The following is a 16,682-nucleotide window of genomic DNA, read 5'->3' on the forward strand; positions in this document are numbered from 1 at the left end:
TTGATATGCAAAAAGGAGATAGCAGAATAAGCCCAGATAAAGCCCAGAGGACAGGCCACATCTGTAGTCAAATCTCTGGGTTATCATCATTTTTTGAAAATGAAATATCACAAATGAGATCTCTTCGACAATTCAATTATTTACACTTACAACTAATACAGATTTGTATTAATTATGTAGCTCTATAGTCTATTTTTAGGAACTCCCTTTGGAAGTACTTGACTTGCTCTTTTTCTAAGTCATAAAATCCATGGGACTAACATGGCCCTCAAGTCAGGTTCTCAACGTGTCAATGATCAAGCAAAGTCATATCGGAAAGCTATTTAAAACATCACAAAAAAGGATGATGTGTAACGTAGGTCATATTAAGTAATATATCTATAATCTGTGTGTAAATGATGAATGATTTTGTTTTGAGTTATTCAAAAGATAACTCAAATGTCAAATTTGTACGAAACACCTAATGTAAAGTTAGATACTCATTTTCTTGGTTTGCTTCACGTTTCACGTTACATACCATGTGTAAATAAATTAGTACTTTTTAATTCGGATATAGTCAATTTTATGTTTAATGTTCGCAGTATACAGAGTTTTGTTTAAGCTACTTCAGTGTGACATGCACCCGAGATTTGGGCTTTGTTATGACAAGTTTCACTGCTGTACTTGATGGCAGCATAATAACTCTCAAGCTAGTGGTAAAAATGACATTACTGCACTGTAAAAAATCTGTAGTTATTTCCCCCAAAAATTGGCAGCTGTGGTTGCCAGAATTATTGTGTATAAAATACAGAAAAACTGTAAACACATTAACGTCCAAATCCTGTAAATTGTACAGTGTAAAACTGTAATTTACAAACAAGTACATTTCAAAAATAATGATGGTAAAAGAGAAAGCCACATGAAGAATCAAAGCCCGTCACAAGTAGCTTCGCCACAAGCAGAAGTATATACTTATATAAAGTAAGTCATTCATGCAAACACAAAACACCATCATGGTAACAGAAGATGCCCAAATGTACATAACTAATAACAAAAACTATTAAAAAGACATGATTATTTAAGCAAAATACTTTACAATGAGTTTCACGCAGGGAATTCAAGAAATATCAGTTGATATTATACACTGATTTGATCATTTGTTCTGTTTACATCTAAAAACTATACAATTAATACTATTTTAATACTAGTACGAGAACATACTGTTAACCTATTAACAGTATTTTTTCTGTAGCATTTTTTTTACAAGATTTTACAGTTAAAATTGCATTTCTTTTTTTTACAGTGTACAATATTGGGGCACAAAACTTGCATATAGCACCTTCGAAGTCTTTAATAGTGACTGTCCTGAACACCGAATACAAAAACTCATCAATGCAATTTGTGTTTATTGATAAATATTATGTACTTACAATCACAAAATTTGTTTACTCAGAATAACCAGTAAATTGTAAACAGAGGTCAATTAAAAAAGATACATTTAGCTCCATAATGGTGTAGTTACAGCATCTGCCAGCATGCTATGCTAGCTACCCAAACCTTGACCCTTTTGGCTGTTTCCACCATTCTAGTTTTATAATCCTTTTGCTGTCAGCTTTCAGCGTTTGCGACTGTTGCGGTAGATTTGCATTGCTTAGAATGAGTAAGCAGACCCGTCAGTGTTAAAGGCTGTGAGGTCATTGTTTAGTCATCGCCGACTCTGTCACCACTCATTATATCCAGGTCAGCACAGGTCTCAGTTGGCGTCTGGTCGGGTCTGAGCGGGGAATAGGATTGTTACACGTTCTTATCAGAAGAGGGCTACGTCTGCTGAGGCTCAGCACAGAAATGTCAGGTGTGTCCTTTGCCTCTGTGATGAAGAGACACTGGCTTATGGTTTATTCACTAAAGCCCTGTCAGACGCCCTCATTTTCATTCTCTGCTATCTGCCTGTGTCTCCCCCTTCTTTGCTTTTTGAGAGTTACTTTCTTGCCGAAGCTTGAAGAAGTAGTTTAAACAGGTGTTTTGATTCTGGGAGGCTGTGATTCGTCTCTGTGGGACAAATCATGAACGTGGCCATTTTGGTAATGCCTGCAGCTCCTACCGACTTGAATGGTGAATTGTGAATTTTTTTTTCGGTGTGTTTTAAAAAGACGTCTTTTATGCTTCCTAGTAAAATGTCATATATTTAAAACACATTTGTGATCCTGTACCACAAAACCAGATTTTCTAATTTTCATCAAATCTGGGATCAGGGTGCAAAAAAAAAAAATCTAAATATTGAGAAAAATTGCCTTTTAATTTGTCCAGATGATGCTTTTAGCAGTGCATATTAATAATTAAAACTTAATTTTTTATATATTTACAGTAAATGTACAAAATATCTTCATGATACATGATCTACTTAATATCCTAATGATTTTTGTCATAAAAGAAAAAAAATTAATTTTGACCCATTCAATGTATTTTTGGCTCTCTCTATATATAAATATACCCCAGCGACTTAAAACTGGTTTTGTGGTCAAGGGTCACATTAATATCATACTACACTTACACACATACTTACACTATACTAACTTCATTTGGAGTACTATCTGTGCACAATGCACATTGCCTGACATTGAGCCTACAGTGTATTTTAATATCATTGATGAGGATTGTATGAATTTTTTTTAGAATAATATTGGTATTTAAATGCAAGATATTTAAATATGCAACACATTCTATCCACTTGACATGTGTTGGTGATTTGACTTCCATTGTAAGAGTGTAAGTTATTGGGCCAACAAAGAAGAGCAAGCCAATGTATCCGATTGACCTGATAGTAGTGAGAGGTTCTCAGATGTCACACCAAATTGGTATTATTGGAACTGGTTTTCCTTTTCACAGTCACATGAAAATATCTCAAATCCAGCAGACCAAAATAGTCCTAGAGCTGGATATGTCCAGAATATATGACCTAAAGTAACCTCACTATAAATGTGTAGCCTATGAATTTTCTTAAATTGTAGTAGTCCTTGTCTGATACAAACAGTTGAGAAAACTCAAAAATCTAACAAAGCTTGTTGCCTTAAACTTACGTTTTCTCAATTTTTTTTTTGATGTAACACATCTGAAATATCCAAAACTGCTTGTCAAGATCATGTTTCACTTCCATAAATTTGATATTGTTTATTGTACTGCTTTAGCAGTATTTTCAGCTTGGTTCAGCTTAATGTTCATGCATATTCTATAGTAAACAAACTTTTACCAAACTTTCTTTTAGCTATTAGACAGTACTCCCATTCATACAGTCACCATATTGAGCACTGCTTTTCTTATTTAGCTAGAAGTCAGACTACTACAGCTGCCATATTTAGCAAATATATTCAAGTAGTAAGTCTCTTTTCCCTATGATATCTCTAGTAAGGTTAACTAGTTCGATGTTTGAGGCTTGATGAAATGATCAAACTCTTTGACATCTGAAAGCCTATTATTTTAGAAAATACATTTTGAACCCTCGTACTCTTTCTCAGAATAGAATAACGTGACTCATCTGCTGTACATCCACACAGCACTGAGTCTCCTATTCCGTCTCTCTTACTCAATGGCTATAAACTCCCCACATACTGTCTGTTATGTAAGAGATCCGCTCAGTAACTGTGCTAGCTGTCCGCGCTGTTGTTTTTTGCACACTGAGGTGTTGTTATGTAGCTGACCACATTTGGTCAAGTGCTCCATTCAGAGGCTGCAGATGAAATGCTCCACGCGGTTTCACAGGTTTGGTGCTCGTATTTTTAGCCCCCTGCCTACCTTTGCTCAAAAGTGTTTGTGAGTGCAGTTTTAAACCAGGACACACATGCCATTGTTCATAATTCATGCAGCAACAGCAGCACCAGAAAAAGCAGCACTGAATGTGTTGTTCTGCTCCAATTAAACATTTATGTTAATCTATGTAGATCCATGTAAATGACCAACACGGGAGCTTCTCTGTGAGCGAGCCAGAGGGATTTCATTCACTTGCGTGGCTCTGTCTGCTTATGCATTTATGCCAGTGAGTGCTTTTGATCTTGATTGAGAAGCTTTCTGAAGATCGACACGTTTCGTATATGTCTCTGATTGTTCTTACTCATAATCTTTGTTGTATGTCCTCTGTGTCTTGAACATTTGAAATCAGTGTCAGCGAGCTTCTCCGAGGAGAATCAGTGGATACTGTTCATATTCTCTCTGTAGCACTGACTCAGTCTTTCAATACCCGTCTCTCTCTTTATTCTTTTTCTTCCTGTCCTCCTCTGTGTGCTTTGAGGAAGTCCAAAACCAGAGTTGCAAATACTGTTGGAAATACTTCTAAGTGATTTGATCCAACCTTTCTAAGGGACTTCAAAATCTGGTGTCTGTCTGAACCTTCTGCTCAGTGCATGGAGGTGGTGTCTGTATCTGCAGTCGCACTGAAAAAACAACTCTCAGCCCCACTGAGACGTCCAGCGCTGTCCCTATAAAGCATATTAAATGTCAGAGATGGATGTCTGTGGACATTTCTACTGAGAGCAGTACAGGGAGGTGGTGGGATTGATCTACATAACTTGGGGCAATTCACAAGAGACCTGCACTAGAGTCAGTAAGATCTTTTATAGGACTTGTTTGGCTCTTGCAGGCCATCAACGGAGAAACACTTCTCCTGTGATCAAATCACTGGGCAGTCTCGAGGAGGGAAAATTACAGCTGAGATACAACCCAGCTTTCGTAATAAGGCTGCGTAATTTCTGCTCATCTAAATGTAAACATTTAATGCGTCTTAGAATTTTCATTGATCAGCCATTATAATTGATTTTTGCAAAGTGTTAAAAATTTAATCCTTAAATGATTTAATTATATTTATTATGCTCATATAATTATATTATAGATTTGAATTTAGTAATAGCCAGCATTACTTTGGTATTATTTATATGCTATATATATATATATATAAACACACACACACACACACACACACACACACACACACACACATATATATATATCAAGATTTTATTTGCAAAAACATATTAACTCAAGTTTTTTTTAGCAGTTAGGCTATTTTGATTTGGTAAGAAATAAAAAACACAGCTAACTAACACAATGAAATGCAATAAAAACATAACAGCATAAGAAATCTGTTTTCGCAAATAAACACTTGCAAATAAACATACGTACACACACACGTAATATTTTCTGTTTTGGTTACAATAATTTTTGTACTTTAACCTACTGGTATTTTATTTCATTTACTTGCCAAAGCAACATTTCTCATCTTCATTTAAATGTAAGGTTTCAATTAACAAAAACAATTGTAATTCTTGTCATTTTAGTTTACGTATCAATATTTGTCCTTGCTATTTCAATATTCTCAATATTCAAAGGATGATACTAAAAACCAGCCAGTTAAGGCTTATGTTATAATTCTAAACTGTCTAAATAAGTTAAAAAATAAAATGCTATAATAGATATATAATGTACAGTGTGTGAAATGCAATATTATTTTTTTGCTAAAGATTTCATTTTTGATGTTTTAAAGATTAGGTTTCTAGATTTTAGATTTTTTTTAGATTAGATGAACACAAAGATAATATTGGAAATTACAATGAAAAGTGAAATGAAGAGAATGAAGACATTATTTATAGCCTGTTAATGAGTAATTTGGAGACAAGATTTAAGATTTCGATGTGCAGAATCATTTATTTATTAATTTCTTTTTCACTCCTCTTTTTGCTTCCTCCTTTCTTGTCCTTGTCCGTCTGTTTTCCCTTTGCAGGTATTAAAAGGCTCTAAGAAGCTCTCGATGTCGGTCTGTTCTATGGGACGAATCCCAGGTGGTTACGTGACCAATCATGTGTACACATGGGTGGACCCTCAGGGCCGCAGTGTGTCCCCACCACCAGACCTGCTGGAGCAGCATGGCTCAGGAGGAAGACTCTTGGACGTTCAGCAACATGGCCACACACACATTCGGCACGAGGGTGGTGAGAAGAAGGTGAGTGTAAACGAGCATTCATGTTGACAGATTGAGTGGAATGTACTGTAAGCCATTTAAAATTCTGGGTTATGTTGTAAAGTGCTAAACATCTGTGAATTTTCCCTCTATGTGTTGTGTCACTCAGTTTATTCATATTTAAAATGACAGCCCTAACGAGTGTAGAAATCACTGCAATGCCTCAGTGATTCCATTCTGCTAGCTGAGAACCAGCTCTGCAGGGCTTTTTTTCTCTGTAGGTGCATTAACATACACACACACACACACACACACATATTTAGCATCTTTCCCTGCTATGCCCTCTTACACCTTCATCCAATATCCTGCTTCATCAGCTAAAAATGCCCAAAGGACAGCTGTCACCAATCAAAAGTCCAAAACAGTTACCACTAAATGTACTAAATACAACATCTGTTAGTAACTTACAAATTTAAAAATGTATCACCAGAGGTTTATATTGCATGTCTAAAGGTTCCATTCAATATGGAAGAGTTTTTTTTGGCCATGTGGCCTCACGTATGTGTAAAACTCACTGCATTGAGCCGGAAAAGTGAAAATAAGCAACAAAGAAGAAGACAAAATACAGCTAATTAAAAACAGCTAAATAATCATACTGTTAGAAGGATATATTCATGTGCATTTAATAAAAATAACCCTTTAAGACCCAAGTCATTTTCACATATTTTGCTCTTTTGAATGTAATATTCTAACAGAATGTGCTATTTTCAAGTTCAAGGTGTCTTTATTTCAGAAAACAAATGGCTTTTTTTTTTAAAAAAGTAAAATTTTTGCCAATTAATGTTATGTGGTGAGTTTGTAAACAGAATTGATGATCAAAATTATCCAACACTTCTTACTTCAAAATTCAATCATATTACTGTTACACCCCTGGACTCTTTTGTGTGTGTTTTAATTCCTCATGTGCCATGTGTGACCTAGTTTCTGTCTTCCGTTAATCATGTCGTTCTGCTTAGGTGTGTGTCGTTAATTAGCCATTAGTTATCCTTATAAGTTGCTTTCCATCCAGTGTTAGTTTGTCTGCTCTCGTCTTTGTGTACGTGTGGTATCTGATCTTCTGTGTGGAACTAACCCTGTGTGGATTATTAGAAGATTTTTTGTGTTTTAATGAGTGCTGGTAATCAAAGAGTTAGTGGTCCCCAATGACTTCTATAGTAGTAGAAGTTAACGGGGCCACCGGCAATATAACCCTTTGTGTTCAACAGAAAAAAACCTCTACAGGCTTGGAACAGCAAGAGATCCTTCAGCTGCCTGTAAAATCAGTTGTAAAACCTAAACTGCCATGAACTCAAACACAGAGATTTTCACTCGTAACAACTGTTTAAATTTCGCACAATGGTTAATTCAACAACAAAAACAGTTTGTTTCTTCAGATTTGATTATGGATGACTCAAGGTAGCCCTAATTACAAACATTGACAGTGATCTATTTGTTTTGGATGGAGTCAGTGGAGCGTGTCAGCTGCAGAGTTTCTTTAGCGGGGGTCTATGCTGTTTTGGCTCGTATGTGGCCGCTGAAAGAGTATTTCAGGCACGCATCGGGCCCTGCTCACCTGAAATGCTCTCTATGTCAATGTGATTGATATGACCCATTCGAACTATCATCCGAGTTCAGATGAACTAGCCAAATCCATATTACCCATTTATCACACTACGTGTAATGCATGAGGAATGAATAAGGAGGAAGTTTGTGTACTGAATTGTGTCTACACATGTACATTTGTGTTTAACGACATTGGTATTTTAGTGCTGTCTGCAGAGCTGACATTTAAGGTCATGAGACACTTTGAATTCTTTGCAGGTCCTGCCAATAAGCGGTACGTTACATCAGTGTAACCGGTCAGACAAAACTATGAGGGATTGTGAAATGTGCACGACTCTGCTAGAGGTCAGAAAGCGGCTGCTTCATTAGGCTACAAGCAGACGCAGAATCCACCCTCGTACTTAGTCTGAATAACGCCGAGGAGAATCGCATCTGGATTCTGGGAATCTGTTCGATGTTTTAGTGCGAAACGGTGTAAGATAAATGAGAACTAATGAAGCATAATCACCTCAAAGCCACAGACAAACCCGTAGAGAGGTGATGAACACAGCTTTAATTGATTTGTTGGTGAACGTTCATCAGGGTTTAGATGCCGCAGTGGTTGGTTGTGCTGCATTCTAGACTTAGAATCTTATTGGTATTTCATTCAGGTCGAACATCACTAGAATCCTGACGGGTGGGTGAGTCAATTTATAGTCCCCTCCTCTTCATTGCCTCAGCATTTTCCTTTAGTAATGGGGCGTCCATAACTGATGAGCGAAATGAAGTGTGCAACCACAGTCTGAACTAGGGGGTAAATATCCCACCCGCTAACCAATAATCCACTGTGTCGCACAGGCTCAATTAAAGTACTGGATATCTGCTGCTTTGAAGTTGTGCCTGTAAAATGTGCAGCAGTATGTCAATGTACTGTAAATTATTTTAATATGCAGTCATTGTAAGGGTCATATGCAGTCACTGTTATTAATGTTCAAGAGTTTTTTTTTTTACATTGTATGAAGGTCACATTGAACTACCATAACTTAGAATTAGTCAAATTGTGCAAAATAAATATAAATATATAATTTAATTCCATATTATTCCATAAATTTCCACCTAAAAAAAAGAAAAGGAATTGTTAAAGAGAATTGTTAAAGGCAGTTATTAAATACTATGTATCATAAATGATATATATTTATTTACTTATGTACCTCTTATTTCAGAGGGTAATGAAAATTTCCACGCATACCTTTATATTCACCCGTGGACATTTTTAGCAAACGATTAATCGTGATTTATCAAAGTTTTTGTTTGCATAATATATGTGTACTGTATATATAAATACACATATACAGTAAATATTAAAAATAAGTTTTATATTTATTTATTAATATTTATATATAAATAACATTTAAACAGTATACACACATTATTCTTAGTATTATTATTAGCATTTTTTACAGATCCAAAAGTTTCTAAAGTTAATATAAATGTAAATGTATAAATGTCAAATTTACAATACATTAACATTGGAAAAAGTGAAGAAAAAATATTTTCAATTAGACATACAGCATAGCTGATAGATTTGTGAATTCAGCCATAATCTAGTGACAATCAAAGAGTAAAAATCTGTTTTTGGAATCCAAGATGAACGTAGAAATGCAGCTGTGATTTATGCATTGAATTCAGCAAAAACTCAGCTGGTTTTTAAACACTTGTGGCAGACATCACAGCTGTTTTTCATCTCATTTATATAAAGCTGAACTTTTTGAAACTTTCAGCCCTTCCTTAGCTGTCGGTCGCAAAGTTACAGAGCTAGGGAAGGAATTGGATGTGTACTGTTAGATTGCTTAAGGAGTTGTGCTGTTGTGAAGACTTGTTACTGAATACATAAACAGGTCAGCTGAGCACGATAATATACAAATATGTCTGTTCTCTCCCCAGGTGAATATCTCACTGGATGATGGGCGATCTTTGGGCTTGATGATCCGTGGAGGTGCTGAGTATGCTCTGGGCATTTATATCACCGGAGTGGACCGAGGGTCTGCTGCAGAGTACAGCGGACTAAAGGTAAAATATCTTGAGTCACAATTTGAGAACCTCTTTAAGAGCCTGCTATGACTATAATACAATTATTTGTGCCTCAACTCAGACGTGAGCCGGTTGCTTGTCCTTATTTCAGTCTAAGTCTTTTTTTGGATGGGAGTAGTGTGATGTGATTTGTTAATAAGATTGCTGGAAGTCATCAGTCAATCAGTGATTCAGTCAGTCAGTGATTCATCAGTAATGATGTCGTTGAAAACAGCTCATTTACTAGGTGCAAAATTTACATGCCACCTGACATCTGACAGGAAAGTTAATCATGTTTGAAACTGCAAGTCATTGTGTTTTGACTGCAAATATTTTTCATCTGTTCGCTTAAAACAAACACAAATGGTTTCAGACATGTTGACACCTGATTTTTTTTTTGTCTGAAAAGCCGCAAGTAGTCGAAAGTGTTGCTGGGGTTCGGCGGGACTGCATTTAGTGTGTCTAATTAAATTTGTGGTGTGAGTATATTGGTTGAGGTGGCCTCTGCCAAACGGGAAGATGTAGAAACAAAGCGGCACTAAATCCAAAGCTGGCCTTATAAAAGATTGAGTGAGCTCTTAACATTTTGGCATCGGTCCATGGACAGAAAGATGAAAGATGTTTCCTCTTTCTCCAGTCAGCCGGAGAATAGGTTGGGTAGGCTTTTTGGAAAATATCACAAGCCTGAATCTTCAACATAGCATCGTTCTGCTTTAATCTGTTGAGATGAATTGTTTTGTTGGTGGTAATCAAGGCTTTGTGTTTTTATTTTGTTTATTGCACATGATATTACCTTCCTCGGTCTCTGTCTCTCTTTATGACCTTATGTGCTTGAGTTATTCAGTGATTGTGCTTCAGTAATCACCTCTGTCCCACCAGAGACGGATAAATATTTTACGTCACCTTTTTGGTAATGCAGCTCCGTGCTTCTGCATGTCCACAACCATTCATTTGTATTCTCGCTGCTTGGCTGCATGGCAAAAATATTAACAAAAGGGTTGATTTGTAATCGTCTCATGTCAGGGATGGTGTTTACTTGTGCTAGTGATAAAAAGTCAGACATTTTGTATCGAAATTTGGCAGGAAAGTGAGACAAACACAAAATTTGAGATTTTGTTTGAGTTTTTGTAGAATGTATTCCGGATCAGGAGCAATGTCAGAAAAGCTGGTGCATCTGCACTGAAATGACCAGAATCATTCACCTGAATGCAGAAATGTACAAATTTTGATATGACCAAGGGTTATATCTATATACCAACAGAGTCAAGGTTTGGTTGGGTAGTATGGCCGTTTGGTGTTGAAGCTCTGGTTGTAGATGCTGCAGCTATTCCATTTGGCTGCAGAGAGCATCTTTCTTCATTAATAGCCATTAAAAAAATACATGATTACTCTGATATTTCATTGTGTTATATGCTTGGTAAATGTTTACCAGTGCCCAATTTCTTTTGGAGTGCTCTTAATAGCTCAAAATGGATTGTTGGGGATGTTTTCCCTGTCTGCTGCATTTGACGTCACGGCTCAGTGTAGTTCTAAGTGCTTTGGATAGTATTTTTGTTGTGTCATTAGCTAACTGTGACATTTTTGTCACTGTTGTTTTATCTCTAGAACCGAGTTTTTAAAATCAGGTCTATGGACCCCCATAGAGCATATTATTATTACTATCAGTAGTAATAGTAGTATATATTTCTTACTGTTATCATTATGGTTTCATTCTGCATTCACGCTCAGTGCATTATAAAACTAGCTTATTTAATTTAGTAAGCTGTATGTTTACCTTTATAATATAAAATAATAGTAAGATATTTTCTAGTCTGTTTTACCATTTGTACACAGTATAAATGGCTATATATGAAATATTTTGGTATATGCTATGCATACTGTATACCAATATACTATAATATATACTATATATTGTTTTAATTTTTTCATTTGATGTACCTTACTGTACATTTATGTATATTTCTGCAGCACTGTTGTTACGTACTAATCATAACATAATATTCCCCATGTAATTAAGCAAAAAGGCTTTATTAAACAAAACTGTGGACCTGCAAATCATACTTTATACTGAGTCCTTAACACCTGTGTACTTACATGGTATTTAGAGTACCTAGTATGTAACTACAGTGTAAGTAAACTTGGTACATAGTATCTACAGCTCTAATGTTTGTGTAAATATACAAATGTGTATCAAGACATTGGTAACAAAACTTTTTTCACTTTGCTAAGTTGCTAAATGTAACAGGAATTATAAACCTACATTTTGTAACATGTAACAGTATGGCTGAGGGTTGTTACATATGTGTAGTTACAGAAATATTACAACAGATACTAATGTATTAATGGACTAGATACTATGTTCTAATGTGCACTTACTGTGGGTACATACTATCTGGTTACTATGTAAGTTCACAGGCATTAGATACACAACCTAAAGTAGGACCGGGAATACAAATTATCTGAGTTTTACGGCCTCTGGTGTTCAAATGGAAACTGCAGCAATTTGTGTAGGTACCTTTTTTAATTTGTCAGAAATGTAGGCAGAAGTGCATATTTCCAATGAGCCTATGTTGTTTTTACGTTGTAGCAAGTAGAGGGGAAGCTTCTTCTTTCACACTGGAAGCATCACATTTGTGCATTTACACTTTTATCTGTAGCTATACTCCCATTGCATTCAGTGTATACATTTTACATGTAGTTCCTGCTGTGCCACAACTTCGATAGATCTACTTTAAAAAAGGTCCACCTTGCAGGCAGCAGACCGTGAGGTAAGAGAACAATTGTTTGTGATTATTATATGACTTATGAAAGGTCAAAACCAATTTTATGCTGATATTATAAGCTTACACAAAAGAGCTCTTGTATAACCTAGACATACAAAAAAAACTTGCATGCACACCTGCACCATGACTGTATACCTGTGAAAGTCACTGAAATTTCTACCTCCATATTGCAGCTTTCTCAGAAATTACTGGGAAAAGGTCCAACTTTTTTCTGTTTAATTGCATATTGCAATTATCAGCCCCAATAATCATGAGTCTTTCTTTGCCATAGACTTGAACCTTACTGTATTACAAGAACACATAAATCTACTCCGCTCAACAGTGTTCTGTTGGACGCACAACTGTTGCTGTACTGCTCTAATGGAGAGCGGTGGCTGCGATGAGGAGATGAAAGATTGACTGCTTGCTTTTTGGAGAGGCTTTTCATTTTGCTCTCTCTATAATTGTTTGAGTTTTAGTGCTTCTTCAATGAACCTCTCATCAGTGGACCAGAGGTTCCACTCAAGACCTCTTCTAAACACCAGTCGACTCTCAATATGTCACTGAAAAACTCTCTTTCTTATAGACACTAGAAGCAGAACTAAATTAGCAATGAAAGGATGCCTGACGCCCTTACAGGTGGAATGTATGTGACCTGCAGTACAATGACGATTTCTCTATACCTTTAGTCACACTTTATATTAGGTGGCCTTAACTACTTACACCAAAAAATAAGTATAGTGTACTTGTTGTGGCCATTTTATATTGCAAATATTTGGCTATACATATTGGAACAATATAAGTATTTTCTTAAATAAAAAATGTTTTATAAAAAAACATTTATGTACACAATATTATGCATTTAAATGTCAGTGGGACCATATTTTCATGTACAAACATCCATTTTATTGTCCGAATGAAGAAAAAACATATCTTTGCATTTAAAAAGCAACATGCTGTTTTTAAATACATTGAATAAAGTTTTATTTTGAAACCGTCCTGAAGCAAATGCCAGTTTTATAAATTTTTTTATTAAATAAAAATCTTAAAGTGAAATAATTACTTATGTTTTCTTTTTTCTACCCACTTTTAGAGAAATACTTTTATTTTTATTTGATACAGTAAAAATGTAAGAAATATGATTACATTTTAAATAACTCTTTTCCACTTTAATATATTTTAAAATCTAATTTATTCACATGACGGTTGCTGATAACGTGCTCAAGTAATATTTCATATTATCAATGTTGTTGAAAACAGTTGTTGCTTAATGTTTTAGCGGAAACTGTAATGCTTTTTTCATGATTCTTAGATGATTTGTATTGCGCATTTGTTTAAAGTAGAATATTTTGGTTCAATTTATTGTGTCCTTGCTTGTATATATGCATCTTTGCCTATAACATGTGAGTGTACGTAAGTGGAGTACAAAGCAGTGTTCCTCAGCGGAGACCATGTTTTCCACAAAGTTTTGGATCCTCCTACTAGCTCTTTTTTAGTTAGAGCTTCTGGCAAAACTCCTGGCCTTTGAACTCATTCCATAATTCCTTTTTTTCTGAACCGCATTTCCCTTCAAGCAGCCACCCCCACCATTTCCCAAAAACCCTTTCCCTGTCTGCTGAACTCAGAGCCATGTAGATTAAACTTTCAGCTGCGCTGGAGGTAAAACTGACTGATGGCTCGGCATCTGTCCCATCTGCGTAGCTCAACACTGGGCCTAATTAATGTCCGTCCCCCTCAGAGATGAGATGGGCTCACCTGGATCTGTGGCGGACGTCCGTCAGACACATTTATCTGTGCCTCACCACTGCTGGTGTCCAGTTCAACCGTAGCTGACAGACGGATGCGCGAGGTCTGAGCAGTGTGTTTGTATATTTGTATATGAGTGGGCCTCAAGTCTGCCTGTGGTATAATAACTTTGAGTCTTTTATATTTGTTTCATTTAGACCCACCTGGAGAACACAAAGAGACAGCCAGAGGCAGCCAGGGATGGAAATAGAGCTACAAAATGACCTAGTGAGAAGCCTCACAAGAGCTTATATGGGTCATGCCTATAGGCCAGCACAGTTATTGCTTCTTAAGGTGTTTCAGTCTTGATTTGGGATAAATCCAAGCTCTCATAATAAGTCAAACATGGAAATCCTATTTGTGTATAGGCATTACATAAATGAAGATCAGCAAGATTAAGCTTCTTTGATTTTAATGGACACATTGTTGCTTTATATTTATAACACATAGGCTGTCCCTGAAAATATGTCTGAAATGAGACATAAATGGAATTTTATCCAACTTATACAAGTAATATTTTGTGAATGTACATGGTTCTTATTCACCTGATTTATAATAATTCTATACATTTTAATTATTTTGTATTCTTTTTTTTCGTTTTACTAAGGGGTTGATGCTTTATTTTAAAACAAGTGTGACTGTTTAATATTTGGTTATTGATGTGGTCTCTTTAAAAGTTTTTAAAGCAGAATTTGTAAGATTTATATTATTATTAATTACTGTTTTTATATTATATATATATATATATATATATATATATATATATATATATATATATACATTGAGCTTAAGTGTCTAAATGCATTTTAATGGCACAAAGTACGTGTATAGTTATATTGCGTTGCACTCTTGTCGTACTTTGGTGGTAATGCACACAAACGTATAATGCATGTTTATTTTATTGTTTTGCCCTCTCAGCTGTTTAACAATACTGCATTTGCCTTCATACATTTGTGCGCTACATGTTTAATGTTAGTGTTGATTGTCCCCAAAGGATTAATAAAGTATATAGTCATGTAGAGGGCTATTAGAGGAGAGTGGGATCGAGGGATGACAGAGTGGTGGAAAAAATGGTGTAATGGTGCACAAGGCGGAGGAGTAGTCAGGAAAGAATAAAGGGATGCAGAGCGTAGCGAAGCGTTGGAGAGTGTGTTAAAGGTGAAGAAAGGTTGATAGAAGAATGCCAGTGGTTTCCCTTCTGTGAGTAAATGAAGGATCCTTGAGTTCCTGCAGCTTATAAATCAACCTCTCTGTTCTCTATCTCTCTCTCTCTCTCTCTCTTCTTGTTTTTCTTTCACTATCCCTCTCTCTCTACACCAGTGAGTTATAGTGCTTTCTGGCTGCTGACTCTACTGCATGAAGAACGTTTGCACAGAGAGGAAGAAACAGACACACATCGATAACTAATCTCTCTTTATTATTTCTCCTTTGCTGAGGAGAACAAAAGGAGGCATGGAAGAGGTTTAGTTTGCAGCAGTGATCGAAGAAATTTTGGGCAAACAAAAAACATGCTATGTCAATCATTGCATTTTTCCCCCAGTGAAAGAAACAGGAATATCCAAGCGTTTTTTTTAAAGGAGGGTCTAAAAGGGGGACAATCTCCTCTTCAAATTGAACACTGGTTTGCAGTTTCCTCCTCACTGTAAAAATCCTGAGCCTTTCTGTTTTGGTTCTTTCTCCCTCTATTATTTCACAGAACATTCATCCATCGTTTAGAATTTGTCTTGCTTAGACAAAGCTGGCAGGGTATTTATTTTATAGACTAGATGAAAAAAGTCAGGATGAGCTTTAATACATCGCAGCCTTGAAATGCACAAAATATGTTTAACAACAGACTCCAAGTTACACAAATAATGTGTTTAGTACTTGCTTTGACCCTAAAATTGAATATTACCCTTATATACATTGCTGCCTCATCTGTCTGAATATACATTACTCTTGAAATAAATAAGTACCTTTTTTAAAAGGTATGCTTTTGTACCTATACCTTTAAGAGATCAAAATGGACCCTTTAGGTACAACTATGTACATTTTTGAAAAGGTACCACCCTAGTGACAACTTTTTGTACTTTTTCAAGTATGTTTATTTATGTGACCACATCGTTAAGTCACTACAAAAATATCAGCGTACATCTTTGCCATGACAAAAGGGTATGTAAATAATGATCAAATTTCAACATTTGAGTAAACTTATCCCTTTGATGGATTTATAACATGAGATATTAATATGCAAGATGATTTAAACACAGTAAAACAAAAGTGTTATAGTCATTGATTGTTGTCCCACTGTTCTGAACTGCTCTGAGAGTTTTTATGTTCATTATATTGATTTGCAGAACATACCAATATTCAGCAATGGCCGTGTAGGTTTAATGAGAACAGATTGAGCTCTTTTATTTGTAGCTTGTAACTGAATAATTTCCAGTGAATGCTCCTCTTTCTCTTCATTGTCTGCTCCCTCACTTCCTGTCAGTCTGTTACTGAGGGAATTTGGAAACGGGACAGATGATATTCATAACTGTCTATCTGCCACCCGTTGCAAATGCTCTGGCAATACAGAT

The 16,682-nt window shown here is 35.8% G+C and overlaps 1 protein-coding gene across 1 annotated transcript in view; it reads left to right on the forward strand.

Annotated features, from left to right (window-relative positions):
- whrnb (whirlin b) overlaps window positions 1–16,682 on the forward strand; it is a 51,091-nt gene that overhangs the window by 12,678 nt on the left and 21,731 nt on the right. The window contains exons 2-3 of the mRNA XM_043240078.1: window positions 5,747–5,965; window positions 9,449–9,574. Of these exons, the coding sequence (XP_043096013.1) occupies window positions 5,747–5,965; window positions 9,449–9,574 (345 nt within the window). The remainder of the gene's footprint in view (window positions 1–5,746; window positions 5,966–9,448; window positions 9,575–16,682) is intronic.

Source organism: Puntigrus tetrazona, chromosome 5 (assembly GCF_018831695.1).
Source record: "Puntigrus tetrazona isolate hp1 chromosome 5, ASM1883169v1, whole genome shotgun sequence".
In the NCBI taxonomy this organism is placed as follows: Eukaryota; Metazoa; Chordata; class Actinopteri; order Cypriniformes; family Cyprinidae; genus Puntigrus; species Puntigrus tetrazona.